At 44.9% G+C, this 22,089-nt stretch overlaps 1 protein-coding gene across 1 annotated transcript in view; it reads right to left on the bottom strand.

Moving 5' to 3' along the window:
* Positions 1-22,089, bottom strand: part of Maml3 (mastermind like transcriptional coactivator 3) — a 398,475-nt gene that overhangs the window by 160,609 nt on the left and 215,777 nt on the right. Inside the window, exon 2 of the mRNA XM_010610884.3 lies at positions 2-1,441. Within this exon, the coding sequence (XP_010609186.1) occupies positions 2-1,441 (1,440 nt within the window). The remainder of the gene's footprint in view (position 1; positions 1,442-22,089) is intronic.

Genomic DNA, 22,089 nt, shown 5'->3' with positions numbered 1-22,089 from the left:
GCTGTTGCTGTTGCGGCTGCTGCTGCGGCTGGATATATGACATCAGGGGGTTTTTGCTGGGGTTGGCCATTGGGGGTGTCATCCTCTGACTCAAGTCTGCATTAAAATGCGTCAGAGGTTTAGTGTTGCCATACGTGAGAATATTGTGCTGTTTGTTTAAGGAGTTTGTACCCAAGTTATTTGGCTGCTGATTGATCATATTCATGTGATTCTGGGAGAGGTAGTTACTCATTGTCGTCTTCTGCAGATTGTTTGCCATCGGAGGCACTATAGGGTTTTGGTTGTTAAAGGCCTGGGGGTACATCATTGGGCTATTTGGTTTTTCTGCAGTGAAAGCTGCTCCATATGGACTCGATGGGGGCCCTAAGGGAGACCAACTTGAAGTCTGGTTTGAATGTTGCTGCTGCTGCTGCTGCTGCTGCTGCTGCTGCTGCTGCTGCTGCTGTTGCTGCTGCTGCTTTTGCATGAGTTTGGCTCGTTGCTGCTGCTGCGCGGCCATCTGTTTGAGCTGTTCTGCTGGAGACATGTCAGAGCTGGGCACAGACACAGGGCCTGAGCCCGAACTGGCCACTGTCACCGCGGCTGCATTAAGGAGATAACCGTTGCCAGGCCGAGGTGGAGCTTGGGCCTGCGTGTGGGCTTGGTTTGGAGTTTGAGGGGACTGGACAGCACAATTCGCTGGTGAGCTGGCAGGGTTGGGAGCTGCAGGAGTGCTAGCCACAGAAGGTAAGCTCGTGGCCGTGGCCACAGTAGAAAAGGGAGGGCCGGAAGACGAAGGCCTGGCCTGGGGCGAACCCAGGGAGACGTGTGCAAAAGGCGAGTGAGAGGGGTCGCTCTTCACGCTCGTGCTCTCCTGGGAGAGAGGGGTCTCTGTGGCTGGCTGCGAGAATTCCGGCTCCTTCTTCTCTTCGAAGTCTTCATTGAACAGGTCCTGTATGTCGTCTTCAGGAACTGTGTTGGCCAGCTCGTCTATTAATTCTTGCCACTCTTGGTCATTCAGGTTGATGTCTGAGAACAGTTTGTTCTGATTGGAAAGAGATGTTTCTGATGTGTCTATGCAGGCAGGGTCATCGAGAGGTTCCTGTTTGAGGTCCTTGCTCTGCAGGATGGTGAAGCTGTCCTCGAGGTCGCTGCAGCCGTTGACAGGAAGCTTAAGATCAGGGAGCCTACCGTTCTTGCTCAGATCTTCTAGAAGCCCAGGGGTATGAGTTCCGCTATTCTGCAAGGGCAGAGAAGGCTTCAGGTCAAGTTGGTGAAGAGGAGAAGTGCAAGGCAGTGGCAGGTTGTTGGGCAAACTGTTGGTGGCTTCCATCCCGGCAGGCAGGTCCTTTCGAATTCTCTTGCTAGTGGGAGAAAAACTCCCATCACAGGCACCATTCTGCTGGTCTCCATTAAGAGGGGATCGTGCACCTTCCAACTTCCTTTTCACAGTCTCCTGTAGCTGGGAAAGAAACAAGAAAGAGGAGGATTCACTTTTCTTCAAGTCATATCTTATTTTTATAAGTATTTTGATGTACACGGTGTCATGCTAACTTTTAAATGCTTTAGAATACAGGTACTGTACTAATTTCAAAATCAGGCAACACTACAATTCAAGTTCTACAGGAAAAGGCTTATCTAACAACAAAGCCTGGAGGGCTAAGAGAGAAGGCGAACGGAATAGTGGAGGGTAGGAAACAAAAGAAAAGATCAGTGGGCAAAATGAGTTACCACTTTCCAAATGAATGCTAGACATGAGACTTGGACCAAAATGGATCATACTCAAGAAAGATGTTAATATCAATCTTAAATTCTCACCACACTTTGAGAACATCAAGAAATTAAACCAACAATATTTTGAAGAACACTAAAAAACCTTTAGGAGAAAATATAGAATGGAGCCTGCTTACTGAATAGCATACAACTAAAGACTAATTTTAAACATAACCCCAAACTTCCTTTCAGTTCTTATTTTACCTCACTTTAGCACCAGTTTATTCAGTCATCCACTTCCTTGTAAAAGCGAATTTCCATTGGCTTTCATGATATCACATTTTTTTTTTTTTTGGATTTCCTCCTTTTTCTTCATCTGCTCTTTCTCTATCATTTATGTATTCTTTGTTTGCCCTAAATGACAAGATTCTTCGATGTTTTGTCTTGAGTTTTTTTGTTTTTTTCCTTCTGTTCACTCTATGCTTCTTAGATAACTGCATCCATTAAAGGGCTTCAGCCATCTCCTCTAAGATGATGGTCTCCAAAAAATACACCCAGCGCAATCTTCTCTGTTGAGCTCTGTTAACTCCAAGGATCTCCTCTTGGATAATCATCGGCATTTAAACTCCAACACGTCTCAACATGACCTCCTTATCATGTGCTACGCACTCATGTTCCCCTTCTCACTCTCTAACCAATACCCAAGACAGAAACGAGAGCATTTTACAAACACCTTGCACATCACCAACCTCCACATACCTCCCTCTACATCACCCCACTGTGCTACTCATGCCTGTCCACACTGCCACTCTCCAAGGCGAGGGGACCGCTGCCCCTTGTTGGATTTTAGAAGCACTCTTTCCTCTGTCACTTTTATTCCTTGTTTTTTTTTTCCCGTCATGTAGTCTTCACATTACCGTCTTTTTTAAAGACATGGATTGTCCTTCATGTTTATAATCCTGCAGTGATTCCCATTGTTTTTGGATTAAAATCCAAACTGGCTCCTGACAAAATCACTTGGCTACTGCTCATCTTTCCACCTCTCTACTCAGCACCCTCCACCACCCTTTCCTCACCTATAGCACAGCCCTGTCTTCTCTCCTGGAAATCTTTCAGTTCCTCAGCATTGCCAAGCTTGCTTCTGCCTCCAGGGCATCATACACCTCGTTTTCTTTCTACTCCTTTTCCCCCTCCCCCTTCCTTCATTAATAGTTGCCTACTTTTCAGGTCAGATCTCCTTACTGCAGCAAAATTTCCATCTATCCTTTCCCCACTCCATCCATGACAGATTCCGGTCTTGACCCACCTCCTGGGATGGGTATACTGGGATAAGTTTTTCCAGTCAATCTATATCTCCTTGTCCTTGGCTATTGTCACATTCTGAGCAATGGTTTAAGAGCCTGTTTAGCAAGCTGCAAGAATGTGGGGCCTGTGGCTGAGCCATGTGCTGTAGATTGCAGTACGGCACCCACTGCCTAGGTTCTTAGCAATGTTTAATAAATAACTGTGCAACTCATAGGGTCTAAGAGTAGGCGAACTCTTACTCTAGAGCAGGCGAACCTTTTAGAGCGTTCAATGATTCAAACACCTGACGGGCCATAGGTTCGCCATCACTGCCTAGGGAGCATCACACCCACATTCAGATATCTGGCTAAGAAAAGTTTTGCTACCTTAATCTTAGCTCTTGTTAGGCTGGGACAAGATGATTGGAATTTCAAGAGTTTGAAGCCAGTCTGGCCTAATAGCAAGACCTTGTCACAAACAAGCTAACAAACCAACCAACCTAATTCTTTTGCCGTGGTCTCCCCTTCTGAGAGAGCTTGGCATGCAGCGGGTGCTGGGGAGATGCTTGCGGAGTGACCAGCTGGGTGAGAAGGGTTCAGCAGCCTCGCACAGGTGAAGACAGAAGTGCAGTCGTGCAGGGTGGGGAGGAAGGCACAGCAGCCCTTCCACCTCTGCACTCCCCAGTTCTTGGCAAAGGTGCTGGCTTGTGCAGCATAGAGGCTGTAGGGCACAGGAGCAGGATTTCCTCTGATGTCCCACCCACATCTGGAGCTGCTTGGCTCTTGGGGAGCCCCAAGTATAGAGAAGCCAACCTGGAGAAGGTGTGGCGAGTTTCAGGAAGGGTCATTTTCTTTTTTAAAGGAAGGGTCATTTTATTTCTGTGCGGCTTCTCAGAAGCTGAGAAATCCATTTTCAAAGTGAGCAAAGTAGAAAAGGTCCCTGGGTGAGAAATCCAGTCCCATCCATATGCCTAAGTCTCACATTTTTAATCACAAATCAGACCCCATCTCAATCACTAGGCAGAGGCTCCCGAACTGCTGAACATGGGGCCCAAACTGGAACACTGTGGAATTTGACTTCAAAGACAATACTGGTTCAATCCATCACCTTAGGCAGATGCTGCTAGAAAACGATGTTTCTTATGGAACAAACCGGAAAACCACGGTTCTGATCACAGCTACAGCAGATACTTGAACGTACACAGGTCCAAATACAATGGCAAGTTCGAACATCACAGCTCCAAGGCCTTAATAAGACAAGGCTTGGGACATCTCCTGAAGAGATGTGAAGCTTCCGAAAATCATCACGTGCCTTACAAATGAATTTGACTTTACTTTGCAAATCACAGGTCTGTGGTTCTGTTCTGGGTCATGGAATGGATGGCACAGGACAAAGAAATAAAGACAACCCCACTGTTCCCTGTAAAATGGTGGTGGCCAAAATGATGGAGACAGACAGGTCTGGCTGGGAATCCAGTTTGCCTCTTACCATCGAGGGAAGAGAGGGACAGGGGAAGAGACTGCAGTATCACAGAAACAGAAGCAAGGCTCCAGAGTTCAAATGCCTGGGCTCAGACTTAACTCCCCCTACGCGAGAGTTAACCCAGATAAACACTGTCTGGTACTTAATAAATGGGGGTCCCAATACGCTCCATTAGAAAAGAAGCCACACAAAAGACAGTGATTTTTCTGTTGTGCTTACCTCTGGGTCCCCAGGTATTCACAGTTTAGCTTAATAAATATCTGTAAATTTTGGGAAATTGACATAACCTGTCCTAAGTCTCCATTTCCTCCTCTGCAAAATGGCCTAATAACACCAGCTCATAGAATTATTGTGGGGTTGTATTTAAATGAAACAATGTAGAAAGTCCTTCGTATCAAACCTGGTATCCAGTAAGGGCCCACTAAGCCTTAACTTTCCTATTTTTGAAATTCAGTGATACAAACAGTCACAACTGCAGCCGAGAAAGAATGCCTCCTGGATCTTCAAAACACAAACAGGTAGAATGATAATATTTCTGCTCCCTAGCCGGCAAAACCCTAATGTTTTCCAAGCATCTGGTGTAGCTTTTTAAATATGAACAACAAAAATCAAATTTGCAATTCAAGCCCAAGTCCAAGTGCTAATGCATTCATGTCCTAGATTGTGGAACAGCAGAGGCTAGGCTGTCGAGGCTCAAATCAAATCCATTTTCAGCGAGTGTACCCTTTCCCTGAGGGTCCACATCAGCCACTGCTGGCTCCTTTTAACCCGAATCTTTATATATACATATACACATGCGCGCACACACGCACACACACACACACACATTTATATATACATATATATTTCATGTATCAGCATTTTGGAGAGTAAGAACAACACCGTTAAGACGCTACGCTACGCTATGGTTTCTGTGTTTTGTTTTGTCATATCCAAAATAGCAGAAGAATCTTCACATCCCTTCGGTCTTACCATCCTTTCTTCTATGGAAAGGTGATCTGAGAGCCCAATTCTCTCTTTATGTCCCTCATGGGAGGCAGATGGAGAGTGGGCAGGAAGACATCAAACTATGTTCAGGGAGCCTAATCGCAGGCAGTGAGCGTAGAGAAATGGCCCGGAGAGGACTCAGGTCATCCACAGTCCAAACAGCCTATCCTGCTGAGTCCTGGGGCCCTCTTCTTCCCAAAGCTGGAAGCCTCCTGTTCTGACTGTGCCTTTATGGCAGAGTCATGGAAACCCTTCTGAGCGGCAGCCCCTCGCTCCTGTATTACATTACTATGTACAAATGTTTTCTTCTGTTAGGGGAAGCTGCGATGCTAGGAGCTGAGGTGCCATTATCCAGGGCCAGGGCCTGTGATAGTGTGGGCCACTATCAGGTATCACTTCTTCTGCAGGAAACAATTCATCCTCCGTAGTGGCTCTAGCACTAGTCTCTGGTCTACAGTGTGGCTTGATGGCTAGTTTGTGTTCCCGTGAAACTGTGCTGTGTGTGTTTGTGTGTATACGCAAGCATGTGTTACACCCACTTCAGTAGTTAAAAGAATAGCTGTGCCTTTGGAGTCACAAAGCACTTTCACACAGGATCCTATTTTATCCTCATAGCAATGTGGGGCTGGGGGTTGTACAGCGAAAGGGGCACGTTTTGGAGGAGGAATGGGCACGTATGGTTGATGCCCAGGACAAGGATGCGCACGGCTGAGTGGAGCCTCATTTCTAGATCACTGAGGTATCCCAGGGCCACACTGTACATGACGAAGAGATCCTTTCTTGAGACTTTTGGCAGTGTTAGCAGGTTCAAAGAAATTCTCACTACCCTGTCCTTGATTTTGGATGAAATCGGGCAAGGTTACAGAGCTTGGAAATGAAGTTGATAATAATGTTAATATCACTAGCAAAGACTTTAAGGCAAAAGACATTGGAATAAGCCATCCCATTCCTTGTCTCCTACTTGTACTGATTTTGAGGGGGTGGTTTTATTAAAACCATCTTCCAGAGGAGGGATTTTAAGCATAGGGAGATGAAGTAGTGTCTGAGATCACAGAGCTGGTGCCACAGACAGGTGACTAAACCACGGTTCAAATTCAAACTGAGGTCTGACTTCACAGCCTGTTTGCACTCCCGTCCAGGGCTGGGCTGAGCACAGTTGTGCTTTCACTGCCCACACCCAGTCAAGCCCTCCTCAGCTTGACCTCTTCCCCGCTGCGACTCGTCCTTCTTGCTAACACCCACCATCTCCGGGTGTTCAGCTATACAGCTGTGTTGCTTTGCAGCAGTTACATTCTGAGGAGTTTATGAAGATCGTAGGGTCCTGAAACTGAAATGGTTTCGACGTCACTAGGTGATGTAATCTCACGGGACCACTTCTGGTGATGTTGTCCATCACTGGTGGACACGAGTGGCTCGCAATTATTTACTTACTTAATTATTCGTAGTTCCCAGGTCATCCTGGGTTTGTTTTCCCTCTGAGCCTCTGCATGTGATATCCCCTTGTGCACCTCCTTCACCGGACCACTGTACTTGGCAGTTCACGTTAGGCATCACCTTTCTAGAGTCTCTCTGGACAGCCCCTCTTCACGAGCCCTCACCCGGGGGGGGTAGCCCTCTCCCTGCCTCGCAGTGTAGTGCAGGTTGCACTGTACATCAGCTTTCCTTGTCCTTCATGTGTGAATGCATGAAGGTCAAACAGAGGTCTCAGACAGCCACACTGAATTTGTATCACTGATCCTCAAAGCAAGCACTTTAAAATAAGTGGGTTTTTTTTTCCAGTGAATGTACAATTTCTTTGGTTATATTAAAATACTGGAAATAAGCCAGCTTAATATTTTTAAGGACCCCGAGGGCCCATGGAATCCACATTGGAAACCACTAGAGAACATATAAAGTGATTTGTGAAAAAGAAAACTGGAACGGAAATCTAGAGGCTTTAAGGGACACAAGGTCATATGTTTTCACAGGGTTGTGAGCCCCCAAGGCTGGAACTTTCCATAGCTGCCCTTCACATTTTCACACAGCGGCGGCAAGTGGTTTTCTGCCATCCCAGCACCCCCTCCCAGCACAAATGTGGGCACTTCTTTCCCAGCTGTTGGAAACATAACATTCCCAAGACTTGAGGATGAGTTTGACTCTAAGCCACACAGGCTTGCACTGATTTAGAAGCTCAAAGTGAGCGTTTTGGTCATTTTGATCTGCTCTGCTTGAATTAGAAGATGATGCGCTAGAATCAATTTTTTACAAGGTTATTCTCTTTTTTATTCTATCAGCAGATAATGAGCCTACAGATACATGGATGGATTTGGCTCACTTTTTAAAATGTATTTGATGAGTGACCCAGAATATTCATGTGTTAATGTTCTCATCAGTAGGATATGAGTAGTGTGCAAAAACAATTCTAGTGCTGTCTCCTAGAGTTAAGCACTTCTACGAAGAGTCTTCTGAGGGTTACTTAGAAGCTGGACTTACTTTGGTGATTTTCCAACTCTAATGGGAGTAGGTACCTGGAAAGCCGTTAGTAATGCATATGTCTTGGTCCCACCGCTAGAATGTGACTTAACAGCCTCCAGTGGGGTCCAGATTGAGATGCAGGAGAGGGACACAGGTAGCTAAAGAAATGCAATGAACCCCTCGGATTCTTCTGAGGTGGTCTAGGATCTCTTGCTCTTAGATATTCTTATGCACACTAATAATTCTGTTGTACTCTGATATTCTAACATTGGCAGTTTGATTTTTAAAAATACATACAAAACCCTAATGTCTACGTAGAGTATTCCTGAGTTGGCTGGCGGCACTCTGGGATGTGTCATAAGCAGAACTATGAAACAATGGTCTACACTCGGATTTTTCAAACGACATAAGATTGTCACTTCTATAGAAAATGGCTGGGTTTCCTTAACATTTTTCATGATACTATTTTAGGTTGGGCTGGAGGCACATGCCTGTAATCTCAGCACTCAGGAGGCTGAGGCAGGAGGATTGCCAGGAGTCTGGGCCAGCTAGGGCTACACAGTAAGTTCAAGGCCAGCCTGAGCTATATAACAAGATCTGTCTCAAAAAAAGAAAAATAAATTAGGTTTTTCCAGAACACAATATCCCAGACCACATCTCACTCTCCATATTACATTTTAACTTTCATTCAATGGATCGGGGGTGGAGAGGCCATATGCCCGTGTGCCAGTCACCATGCCAGGGGCTGAGGGGTCAACCCATTCCCAAGGACACGACCATGCCTGAAAGTGAACACCAGCCAGGATTGACAAAAATTGAGTATATTCGAGGGCCAGGCATTTAGCTCAGTGGTTCTGCCGCCTGCCTCACAAGTGCAAGGACCTGAGTTTGATCCCCAGTACAAAAAAAAGAGAGAGAGAGAGGAAGAAAGAAAGAACAAAAAAATTAAGTATATTTGTTTTAAAGAGTGAGCACGCAGAAATAAACAACTTATCCCAGTTCCCTTTTCAACCTCATATACTCAAACACTATTTTACAGAGAAAGCAATTTTACTACATATGAATTGCAAATTTTATATTAATATATAAACCACCTATATATTCAGTCTGTCTGTCTATGTATCCATGCACGCTGTCATCCATCCATCCACTCTGTTGCCATAAAAACTCTGCTTGTGACCACCCCAGGATGTAGCTTCCTGAGACCTGGCCAGTGGGAAGTACTGGGTGTCTGGACGGAATGTCAGGAAGGAAATCTCCGGGAAGAAGAGGGCCATCTTTAGAGCAGCTTCACCCTCTTAGTGAGCCCCAGCAACATCGACTGAAAAGCCCCAAAGAGGGGCCCTGGAGCCCCTCAGCCCTGGGAAGCAGGACCACGCGGAACATTTTGACCCACTTTGAGGAAATATTTAGAAATGACCATGCTCTTTTTGTTTTTCTGCCATGAATCAGACTGAAAACTATTTTCCAGTAGTCTTGGGTGTACACAAAGCCAGGGAGGGGCACCTCCTACTGGACCCTGGAACACGGAGGCTCCCCCAAGTCCAGTTGTGAGGTGCTGCAGCAAGATTCTTATTTACTCCTTAAAACATTTTAAAACATTTTTCTTTATTTTTTATTTATTGAGGGAAAGAAAGCTTCTGTTTAAGAGACAGAAGGGGGACCAGAAAGTGCGTTGCCCGCTCACCCCACTTCTCCAAGATGTTTTATACAGCAAAGCCATGTGGCGAGGTGGGTACAAAGTGGGACAAAACTGTAAGACCCAATGGAAAATTACAAGGTGGGCATGAGGTGGGGCAAAACCATGACCAACCAATGAGATGACAAGTACAGTCAGTCACCTACGTAATATTGATTAAATGGGGTTTAAGGAGGGAGCAAGTCACATAGCAAGCATACAAAGATTTTCAGTAAGGGTGGGGGTCAGGGATATTTTCTGGAAAGGCTGGGTTAAGACCTTAGCCCCCCACCAGGTGATTGATACCTATTTAGATAAACCTTTCTCTTTATGGCTGAAGTTTTACATATATTTTTACCCTTTAACTATGCCTAGACATATAATAAGTACCAACAGAATGCCCAACAACACACAACAACAACAACAACCACAACAACCAAAACAGCAGTGTCAGACAGAGCCCTCATTTAGAAACTTTCAGTCCTAAAAATCCCTTCAAAACTTCCCATTTCCAAATACACAAATGTACATACAGGCTCTTGGCTACCTCCCAATCAAATGAATAAATTACATTTTCATCACAAGTCACATGAGTCTTGTGTACTCTTTCTATCTGAAATTAAAAGGCTTTCTACAAGCTCTACACATGCGATTTAAATTGATGCATTAACTAAACGATTAGCTGCCCATTCACATCAAGTCTCTTATCTCTACAAATGCCAAGGCTGTGCGGTTTTCAAATCTCTTCACATGGTTTCCAGTAGAAAACTCAAGATTCTAAGTTCCTGTCAGAGAATTTGATTTACCACTTTGTAAATGTCTCAATGTAATTGTCATGTATTCTTTTTGTTTTGTTTTGTTTTGGTACTGGGGATGGAACTTGGGACCTTGTGCTTTCGAGGTAGGGGGCAGAACCACTGAGCTAAATCCCCAGCCCTAATGTCATGTATTCTAATTAGCTGCAAACCGAGAATGTGCTGGACATCAAGCTAAGTGCTTTACATGCATTACCTCTGTTAACCCTCATGAAAACTTATGAAGGATGAAGAACGTGTTCAGAGAGGACAGGAAATCTTTCCCAGAGCACAAAGCAGAGCCCCATCCCATTTCCTCTGCCTCTCCACTCTGTGCCCTCTTCTTTGCTATTCTGTGTCTGATGTTTTCTGTCCCAACCAGACTTCCGTAATTCTTGCTTAGAGAAATTATGCAGAAGTGTCTTGGGATCTGTGACGCGCCAGTCTGAAGAGGATGTGCTCATGTCTTCGAGTCAGAGCTGCCCGATTCACAGAAAAGCATCGCGCTCCTCCACAAGGAAAAACATTACCAGCAAATTTAGCATGTGTCTGAGCAGTGAGGACAGCAGTTGCCCTGAAACGTGGATAGCCAGCAGCTGTGTAGCCAGTGGCAGTGTCCTTTACACAATAGCTTTCTGCAGGAAAAGCTCCTCAGAGATGATAGCTGCTGACAGAATTCTACACTCTGAACCCTGAAGTCCTCTGTCTTCTCATCTACCCAAACACATACATTGCGTTTATTTATAAGGGCAAGAGACAATCTCCTTAGGACTATCTCCCGGTATCTCTTGCTAGAAGTCACACACGCATTTTCCATTCAAACACGCTTGTCCACATGACCTCATGTTACAATCTAAAATTTCTAATGGGATTTTACTTAGGGCTGTAAAGAAATGACAGTGAAAAGGTAGGTAAGGAAGCAGGAGAAAACCATAAGGGAGGGAGAGGGCAAAGGAAAAGATCAGACCTCATCTGCATCCTTCACAGCTGGAGACTCATACCAGCCGGGCAGCCCTAAGAGCAGGGATGTTAGGATGAGGCAGGAGGCTCGATTTGTTTTCTGAGAGGAGGGAGACAGAGGAAGAGAAATGTTTCAAGGAGGCACAGAATTTTTCTCTCCCCTGGGTAGGAATCAAGGATATTTTTATTTCACTGTTTACTCAGAATGTCCTTTTTTTTTTTTCAATGAGAATTTCTCACTTTTGTTTTCAGCCCCTTTTAGGAGATCAGTTTTTCTCCACAGCGTTGAATTTGCTGCACGAGCTGATGGAGTACAAATAGCCCAGTGCTCCCAGATGTGATGCTCCTTGGGAATAAAACCCCAGAGCATGTTTCTTTCCCTTTGGAAAGCAAAAGTATGGAAATAAGACGTCCTGGTCTATAAAAATCTGCCTGCTTCTCTCTCTCTCAGAGATCAGATTCTGCATTTCCCAGTGAGTTGCTGTTTGCATGAACAGCTCCCTCCTGGAAGAGAATCCCCCACTTCTCCTTTCTCTCTCACACACACTGCAAGGGAGCAGACAGAACACAAGTCTTGTTTCCAGATAACACCTGACTCCAAGCCTCCATTTCATAGCAAATTTCTACGCCAAAACTTAAGGCCAAGCTCTTGCCTTCCTTCACCAGCAAAGCACTGTCTTCTTCGCCTGGTTTTAGATCAACTTTATTCACCGCAGGAGACAAGCGGGAAGGAGAGGACTTTCCTTTCCAGCATCAATCACCAAGGGGAGGATGCCTGCATGTGGACACACACATCCTCTACAGGCAGACACAGAGGTGACTGAACATGCTCTGAAAATTTTCACGGGGCAGCACTGCGCACCACACATTCGATCCATGAACAACAGAGCTTTCTGTGTGGGGAGAAGCTGCTCAGCTTCATCCCAACAGCTGAAATTCATTACTCCAAAGAAATTAGACCAAGGCCCTGTTGTTATAGCAACAGCCCGAGTCATTTACACAGCTTCTTCCCGGCAACCTCACTCTGACTTCTGTGGGCAGCAATTTCAATTATGTATGGGGAGTGACCAAGCCGGAGCCTGGGTGGACTCTTTATTAGCCTTTAAGATGTGGAAGCCTGAATTCTCTATGACCAATCTCTTTAGTGCATCTTCAGTCTTCAGTGCATCTACAGAGTTTCCCTGTCAGGCAAAAAGCCTTTGGAGCCAATGTTTTCATCTCCTACACAGGAACTGGACATGTGATCACTGACTTGTGTGATCACTGCACCAGGAGGTAAGTGACACATCCAGACCTAGGGGACACCTATTATGTGACTCCCACAGACTCAGATGCTGTATGGAGCCCAGAGCCCCTCATCCTTACCTGTGCCAGTAGGTGTCCCCAAGGTACAGCCACTCAAAGAATGGGGGCTTTCACCAAGGCTAACCAAGGATTGGCCATTTTGGGGCAGGGATTTCCAGTGATGCCACACAGTGAACTGGAAGTGAGTTTATTACTTCAGTGTTCCATCCCTTCACTCTTGGGGTGTGGGTTTTCCATATTAATAGCTCATTCCAACATCTGAAGACAGCAATCACTTCCGAATTCCCCTTTCTTGATGAAAAGCATACACTCCCAAATCTTTATGGCAAACAACTTTCCGCAGGAATTCTGCGACAGAGTATCCCACACTCTCCCTGAAGGTACACAAAGGTGGTAAAAGTCTAGGAGGCCAGGGCCAGACATCATGACCAGTGTTAGAGCTGAACATGACCCCACTGCCTCCCAATTCATATGCTGATAACCTAACTTCCATTTTCTCAGAATGTGACTATATGCGGAGAGTTTTTAATGACATAAGTCAGTTAAAATGAGGTCATCTTGTGGGTCCTAATCGGTATGACTGGTGTTCCTACAGCAAGGGGACATTAGGATATGAACACTTACATAGGGATCACTGTATGAGGACACAGGAAGAAGATGACCATCTGTCAGCCAAGGAGAGTCTTGGTTTGTGCAGCTGTAACAAAATACCTGAGACTGGGTAATTTATAAAGAACAGAGGTTTATTGTTCACAGCTCTGGAGACTGGGAAGTCCAAGATCAAAGTGCTGGCAGGGTCAGTGGGAGCACAGCCCTGTTCCTCATGTATAGCGCCATCTAGGGGTCCTTGAGTGGTAGAAGAGCAAACGGGAAGTCTCACCTAGTTTCCACTTGCCATTTTATAAAGCTGTAATCCACTCAGGAAGATGGACCCCTCCCCCTGATTTAATTACTTCTCCAAAGGTCCCACCTGAGAATACCACCACCTGGAGATTAAGTTTCAATTGAATGCTGAGGACATTCAAACCATAGCAATGCCTCAGGAGAAACCAACTCCGCTGACACCTTCATCTTGGACTCCAGACCTATAAGGGAATACATTTCTGCTGTGTAGCTCATCCAGCCTGTGGCACTTTGTTATGGCAGCCTTGGAAAACTAATAACACTAATAATTTCATTTAAACCTCTCTCGTCTTCTCAAGTGTTTTATACAATTTAGTTGATTGTTTTCCCTGGTACTAGGGATTGAACCCAAGATCTTCACATAGAACTAGATCCTTATCCCTTTATTTCATTTGAAATTTTGTGACAGGGTCTCACTAAGCTGCTAAATTGCTCAGGCTGGGCCTGAACTTGCAATCCGCCTGCCTCAGCCTCCCAGAGTGCTCAGACTACAGGCATGTACCACCACATCCATCTTTAGTAACTATTCAAAAGGAATATTTTGCACAAGATTGTTCATGCTTTGACTCAGCTAAGTGAACTCTTAGGGGTGCTGATTCTATGACAGGCACTGGGGCCACTAGTCAATAACCGTCTCTGACTTCAAGAGTCTTCAGGATGGAGGGGAAAGGAAAGCAGATAGGAAGTCAGACCAGCGCAGCTGGCGGCAGCACTTGTATCGTGGAACCACAGAGGAGGACGTGTCGCTTCATGCCCAGGCAGTGAAGCTTCTAGGAGGGCCAGATACACAAGCTAAGTCTTCGGGGATTCAAATTCGGGTGGGGTGGGGTGGGGACAGTCCAGGCAGAGGGAATACAAACACAGCCTTTGGCCAGAGAAGAAAGAAGAGTGTTTGTAAGCGAAACCATGAGCGGTTGCATCTGCTTGAGCCAGGGTATCAAGTGGAAGTGTGGAGAAACGGGCCTGGAGACATCAGAGCTGCACAGATCATGAAGAGCTGGAAGGCCACGCAAGGACACTCACACTCCATCCAGAGAACTTTCGGAGACCTGGAGGAGAAACAGTTACTTGTGGGGCTACCTCCTCACTTCCTAATAAAAATGGCGGTAACTGGGTACAGAGGAGAAAAGCTTGAAATGACTGTACTAGTCACCGGGACTGCTATAACAAGACAGCTGCTGCAGTCTGCACAGGGAGTGTCCCCCAAGGCCATGCGTTAAAGGCTTTGGCCCCGAGTATGCTACTGGGAGGTGTGGAACGTTTGCTGGCAGCCTGAATGGGACAAAGTTAGGGCCCCTTCCACACTTTTTTGCTTCCCACCATAAGGTAAGCAGCTTTTCTGCCACACCCTCCTGCCACATAGGCCCAGCGAAGCTGGGCTGAGTGACCAAGGGTTAAAATCTCTGAAACCATGAGCCAAGACAAACCCTTCCTTCCTTTAAGTTGATTAGTTCAGGGGTCTGTCACAGAGGTGGAAAGCTGACAGACACAGGGGTGAAAGTCACAGAAGCAGATTTCCTTACAGTTCTGGAGGTCAGAAATCTCAGCTAAGGTCAGCAGGGTTGGCTTAGCTGAGGCCTCTCTCCTTGGCTTGCAGATGGCTGTGCTCTCCCCCTGTTCTCACACAGCCTTTCCTCTGTGACCTCACATCCCCTGACTGTCTCTTGTCCAAATTTCCTCTTCTTATAGGATGAGATAGCATATTGGGTAAGTGCTCACCTCACTTGCATAGTTTTAACTTAAAATTCACCCATCTTCAAATACTGTTACATTCAGACGTACTGGGGATTGGGACTGTTAACCTGGGGGGTCGACACGGGGAGTGGGCACAATTCAGCCCATAACTTGATCCAAGTCACTCCTGCGCAGCATGGGCAAGTGGCCAAAGCCACCCTTCACCTGCAAATCGGCAGGGCACAGACTTGGCTTTCAGGCAACTAGTTCAACAATTGCTATTTGATCCAGAGTTTAACAGTGTTTTATTATTATTATTAACAGTGCCTCTCTTCCAAATGCAAAATCAATGTCACATTCACTCCGGAACTTCTTCACTCTTTGCCAAACCTCAGGGTAGGCAGAAGTGAGCCTGCTGTAACTTCAGGAGACTCTGAATAGTAAATGCTCATTTCCCTGGCCCTGAGTTACTGTCACTGTACAGCGACTGTCCACCTGACCTCACAGAGACACGCAGAGGGAAACTGAGTCAGAAACAAGGGCCACAACAGAAATCAGAGGAAGAACAAGAGACAACAGTCAGCATTCCCTGATCCAGCCCAGTGCCCTGCATGATAAATCACTTTGCTGCTAATAGGTTCAGAGTTTGTCAACTTTCTGTTCCAACTGTGGTACACTGTAAATGTTCTGTAAAACCGTAGAGTCAAAGCTATGTATTTCAGTGCTTTTATCTTTCTTACCTAGCCATCCAGATATTATTGATGTAGTTTCCATTAGAATGCTACAGTAAAGTTTGCATAATATTCTCTGTAAACTACCTACTCGTGTGTGGTTATGGCTCTCTGAAACTCCCCTGGGACATGATGTTTTCTGTACCCTGGCCTCAGTTCTGAAGTAAAATTTCTTTTTGTACCAACAGATGACTGCAGAGATATTCCTGAAGTTATGTGAATGGAAAAGAAAGGAGGATTTTTACTGAAATGAATATGGTGTTACCTTTTGTCCAATCAAACACCACAAATCAAAAAGAGCTGAACATGAAGGCACCCAGCAAGGCAGAGTAATAGATTTCACTGAAGACTGCCCACACTGCCAGATTTAACTAAATGAGGTTTGCATTCACATGCTTATCAGTATTTAAAAATACCCTGAGTGTACACAACAGAAAATGTCAGGAACTTGAAAAGCAAAAATATGCATGTGGCGTTTTCCAAATCTCTCTAAAGCATAGCAACTAAACAAACTTAATTATGTGATCAGGCAGCACTTACTTAACCTCTCCGGACCTCTGTTTCCTCAATTATAAAACGAGAGGGTTGGACCACATGATCTCCAGTTTGTTCCAGCTCTTTCTTTATTTGGACCCTGGATTCAAATCAATAGCTTACTTTCAGAATCACCCTGGAAGGCACTGTTAAGTCAAATGGGCAGCCAGACTTGGCAGGTAGTTACTGAGTAACCAAGATCTCTGTTTTACATCAGAGAGCAAGAACTCATTACCCTCTTCTGTAAAGCCTTGTTGCCTTAAGTACATTTGAAAGAGAAATTACTCTTGAATCTTAATCACAATTATCTTTAAAAAACCAAAAGAAACCAACTGAATACCAAGTGTGTAAATTAATGACTGTTTCAAAGAACTTTCTACCTTCTGATGGTGTAGGCGGTGTCAGGAACTGAGCTGGGAGCAGAGGATGCACATGTCGCTGTTCTCATTCTATTCCTAAGCATCTAACTGCAAGTGTCCCTCCCCTGGGTAACATCTGTCTGAATAGACGATGTTGCATCCTGTTCTAGCGACCACAGTATGGACTTCGCTAACTTGCACAACTGTGCATGGCCCCTCCACCATGAATCATTTTAAACAAATGGCCTCCAATGACACGAAGGACCTGAGAGCGTCAGTGTGCTAGTTAGTTACTGGACCAGGTTACAAGAAGGAGCTGTCCTACTTCCTGAGCACCCTCTCCTGCAGGTGTCTCCCAGATGAGGCAGCTGGCATGTGGACCTGGCACAGGTTCACAGACAGGGCCCGGGCCCTTGGATCCCCTCTCTCCTGGCTAAGCTATGCATTCGGCAGAAGTCATTTGCTCTGCTGCCATTTCTGCCTTGGACAGAGTCATCTCCAAAGACCCTCACGGCCCTAGCAGCCTCAAACGTTATGATCTCTGTGAATTCAGTAACAGATTAATTTGGGTATAGTTGGAAGATGTACCAATAACATTTTTGGTGACCTCTCACGGCAAGAAAACTGCCTGGTGATAGAATCTTTTCAAAATATGTAACTAGTTCCTACATTTGAAAGAACAAAAAAGACCGTGTCTAGTGTCATTCCTATGTATTGTTTAGTAAAGTCTGATTAGTTTGATTCCTGCTAATTTTGTCTTTACCTGTAATTTGGCAAAGGGCCAACCCAACATTTGTCCTTATGTACAAAATAAAAAAAAAATAATAAAAAGAGCTTCCTATGTAAAAGAATAGCCAGAATAAAGATCACAAGGGGAATGCCTAACCTACTTAAGACAGAAATGAGCCTCAAGGATGCAAGAGACTCAAATTTAAATAAACAATTGATACATGTACTATGAATTCTTCTCATATATTAGAATAGGTCCCCAAGGATGCTTATTTACTAACAGTTTGATATAGTCTAGTTTGAATTGCAGTTCCTTTTAAATATATCACAAGCAGTATATATTTACTACTATACTTCAATTCAGATTTTTCTCAATTCAGGGAGCTGTTTGCTCAAATTAGTTTAAATTAGGGAGAGTCTATTGTATTCATAAACCCTTCATCTAAATGGCAGAAATGATGGCTGCAACATTTGTCTTAGGTTTGTTGGAACTCAGCAGCTTAACTTGTAGTTTGAGATTCATAAGGGAACGAACATGGAATGATTAATGGCCATTACTGATTTCTTACAGCTGTAACTTATCAGAATATGTATACTCTAATACTGTACCCATGGTAATTATCTCATTACTATGAAGTGTCACAGAAATGCATTATGCGAAGTACGTGTTGAATCGCATTTAGTAATTTATTTTATGCTTAAAACCCAGAAGCTTCATGTCCTCTAATGGTTGCAGGTTTTGTGTGAGAGTCAGGCACTCTGGCTGGGGTTCTTGGGAGGCTTTGGTCCTGCTGATCACTCCTTGAAGTTTCTCTACACCTCCTAAGATATTCACGTGTGACCACTGCCACATCACATGGAAAGGTTTGGGCAGATTAAATCTATAAAACAGCTGGTCTCCTCAGAAAAGACATTAAGGGAATGACTCAGCCTGCTGCAGTGAGGACCTCTCTCACTGTGGGACGATTTAATGAACAGATACACATAATGCTCGACATTTCTATGAAGGTTTTCATGCGAGCATCTCAATACCCTTAAAAGAAATGCATGGCAACAATTATCAGGCACCTGGGAAGTATCGGAGAGGCCGAAGCCCATGTGGCTGGTGTTCACGGGCCATGGTGCATCCCAGGATGGCCATCCTATACACCGGAGCATGAAGCCTTGGACATTACCTGATGTCTGCTTGAGTTGCCCATCCGTGCACACAAGGTGGGCCAAACAACAGCAGAAATTCCCTAAGATGAATGCGTAAGTTGAAAATGTACCCTGTTAATTAGCTGAGAGGACTCAACAAAGAGACAAACAGTATCTGGGAGCCATGAAAAAAAAATCATCAAGAAAGTAGGACAAAACAAACACAAGAATAACTTGTGGTCGTGTGTGCAATGTCAGCTGCAACTTTGAAATGAGAACTGGGAGACTATTAGATTAGCGTCAGAATAATGTCCTGGACTCTATGACAGGGTTCTTCCTGGACACGCAGCAACATCTTGTTAGAAATGAGAAACTCCCTGATGGGGGGCAGCTTTTCCTGGTTTACCAACCCTCAGAACAATGGTGATAGATCCTTCTGAGAAGCTAGGATGTTCTACATCTGCACACCTGGTACACACGCACACACTGAATTCTGGTAAAATGCTGATAACAAAAATTTACCATCTCAAGCATTTTTAAGTGGACAGATTAATGGTACTAAATGCATTAACAGTGTTGCACAACCTTTTCCACCATTCACTTCCAGGATTCTTTTCATCTTGAAATACTGATACTGTATTAAACCACCCCCCAGCCCCTCTCCAGCCTTAGGCCAGTGTTCCATTTCTGCCTCTATGAATTCAACTATTCTACTTATCTCATGCAACCGGAATCACAAAATATTTGCCTTCTGTGACTGGGATAGTTCACCTAGTACATGTCCTTAAGGTTCATTCGTGTTCATCCACGTAGATCAGAGTTCTCTTCCTTTTTAAGGCTGAATCATATTGCACCACACGCTGCTACAATCTAGATATCTGTGTCTTCTCTGAAATTCCTGTGTTAAAATGCTGACTGCCAAGGGAATGGAAATAAACAGTGGGGCCTTAGGAGGTGATTAGGTTACATATGGGGACACAGCAAGAAGACTGCTGTTTATGAGCCAGGAAGCAGGCAGGGAACCTACTGGCGCCGTGTACTTGGACCTCTAGCCTCCAGAACGTTGAGAAATACATTTCTATCATTTACAGTATTCCCTTACAGCAGCCAAAGCAGTCTGAATCATGGATAGTCCACATTTTTCCTCTCCATCTGCCTCCTGATGTTGCCCCCACATCCTATTCATTATGAATAATGCTGCTAATGAATGTGGGGCACAGATACCTCTCTGAGACCCCATTTCAATTCTTTTGGGTGTAGACCAAGCAGTGGAATGTCTGGGTCCTACAGTAATGCCAGTTGTAGGGTTTTTAAGGAGCTGACGCCCTGTCCTCCACAGCAGCTGTGTTACTGTGCACTCCTCCCGAGATGCTTGCTTTGGAGATGATGAAGACTGGCACATCAAGGCCATCAAAGAAAGGTTAAAAGACGAACTTGGGGGGTGGGGAGAGGCAGCGAGATGGAACTAGTGGGGAGTACATTTGGCTCCAATAGTTTGCTTTTTCTCAGTAACCTTGACACAAGGTTATCTCCTCTGGGGAAGAGCACTGCTGGGGAGGAAAACACAAGGGCTCCCAAGATAGAAGAGAATGAAGCTTTGGTGGGATTGATCCATTGCAAGAGAAGAGGGAAATTTGTTTGAGGGCTCCAAGGGGAGGTGTAGCCTTGATGTGCGCGGAACTGAGTTCCTTGCAAAAATGATACGTTGATCTCCTAACCCTGAGAATGTGATATGGTGGGAGGAATTGCGGTCTTTCCAATGAAAGGAGTTAGGATGAGGTCATGTTGTACAGTGGTAGCATTCACTCTACACATCTTGTAGCGTCTCCTAAGGACACGTGCAGGTACAGAGACACACAAAGAGAACATCTCCTGTGACAACAGCAGCAGTGACTGATGCTGCCACCAAGGAGTGCCACAGGCTGCTGGCAAATCACTGGGAATTGGGAAGAGGCAAGGAAGAACTCTGTGCAGAGTGTGAGAGGCAGCAGGGCCCTGCTGACACCTTGATTTCAAACTTCTGGCACCCAGGACTGCAAGATAATCAACTTTTAGTTTTCTTAGCTACCTCGTCTGTGGGCCTTTGTGATGGAAGCCCTGGGAGCTAATACAGTTACAGAGCATAAATCTGCAGCAGGCCAAGGTCATCTCATGCGGAGGCCAAAATGAGTATTTCCAAATTGCTGTGCGTCTCACCTATGAGCAATATGCTTTCCGACACACTGTAATAATACAGGCAATAAATAAGTCAACGTAATATATATTTTGAATTGTGGTCCTTACTCAAAGGGTTTCTTTTTTTCTCACTGTCTTTTCCAGGTAGAAGTGGAACATGCATATAAACACACTAAATTGTGTGCATCTAAGATCCAGGAAGAGGAAAAACAAATCTCAGAACAGGAAGTACGCGGAGTCAATGTGTGCAAGCAGTTCCTTGGTGCTGTCTTCATCGGGAGGATCTTCAGGATTTTATATCACCTACATTTGTCCCCTAGATCATTTTTTTTTTCTGGCTTTTAAGCCTGAGCATGGCTTTTGCTTCACCTGCAAAAGTCTAACCCTAACCCTAACCTTAAACCTAACCTTTCAAATTTTTAAAAATGTTAAATATATCCGCTTTCATTGACCATCGTCTCTATCCTAAGCACCAATGATTTTTGTCTGTTTATTTGTCCTTTGGGTTTTTTGGTGCTGGAGACTGAACCCAAGGCCTCACCCAGGTTCTACCACGGAGCCACATCCCTCACCTACCAACGATTTGGGGGAAAATGGCACTACAATTATTTTCTGACTTTTACATGTGAGTCTCATGGGGAAAAAAGTCCGTGTTAAGGAGATGAGTGCAAATAGATGAAGTCATTTAGGAAGAGCTCTTTCGTTCTGAGCTCCTAGGTGACTCGGAAGTGGATGTGTCATGGCTATGAAGGCCAAAGAGCCCAGGGACACGTGGGGCCAGTGCTGCCACTGACTTCAGTAGAGACAAGGGCTGAAACCCAGTGCAAGGTCGTGACAGAGGCGTCTGGGGCGCACCTGGCAGGCAGCTGCTGATATGGAGGCCATGTGGGTTATTTGGTTAAGCAGAATAACCTTGAGCACTTGCCAAGTCAAAACACAAGTCATAAAAACAAGCAGAAAGCCTTTCCCTTGCTGCCTGGTTATTCTTTCTCTTTCAAACAAACTCCTTGCTTTTGTTAAACTTCTCCTATATCCTAGTAAAAGGGGAGGAAAAGAGCTGTGAACTGCAGCTACAAAGAAAAGCCCCCCCAAAATCCATATACAGTGCCATATTTCTTCGTAAGAAAACATCTAGTAACAAATTCTTTCCCTCCACCCTCTTTCCCACAGCCTCTCACATTAAAAAAAAAAAAAAAAAAAAAAAAAAAAAA

Source organism: Fukomys damarensis, unplaced genomic scaffold (genome assembly GCF_012274545.1).
Source record: "Fukomys damarensis isolate Sample0158 unplaced genomic scaffold, DMR_v1.0_HiC HiC_scaffold_38, whole genome shotgun sequence".
Classification (NCBI taxonomy): Eukaryota; Metazoa; Chordata; class Mammalia; order Rodentia; family Bathyergidae; genus Fukomys; species Fukomys damarensis.
Note: the sequence above shows the minus strand (reverse complement) of the source record. Positions and strands in the feature narration are given on the sequence as shown.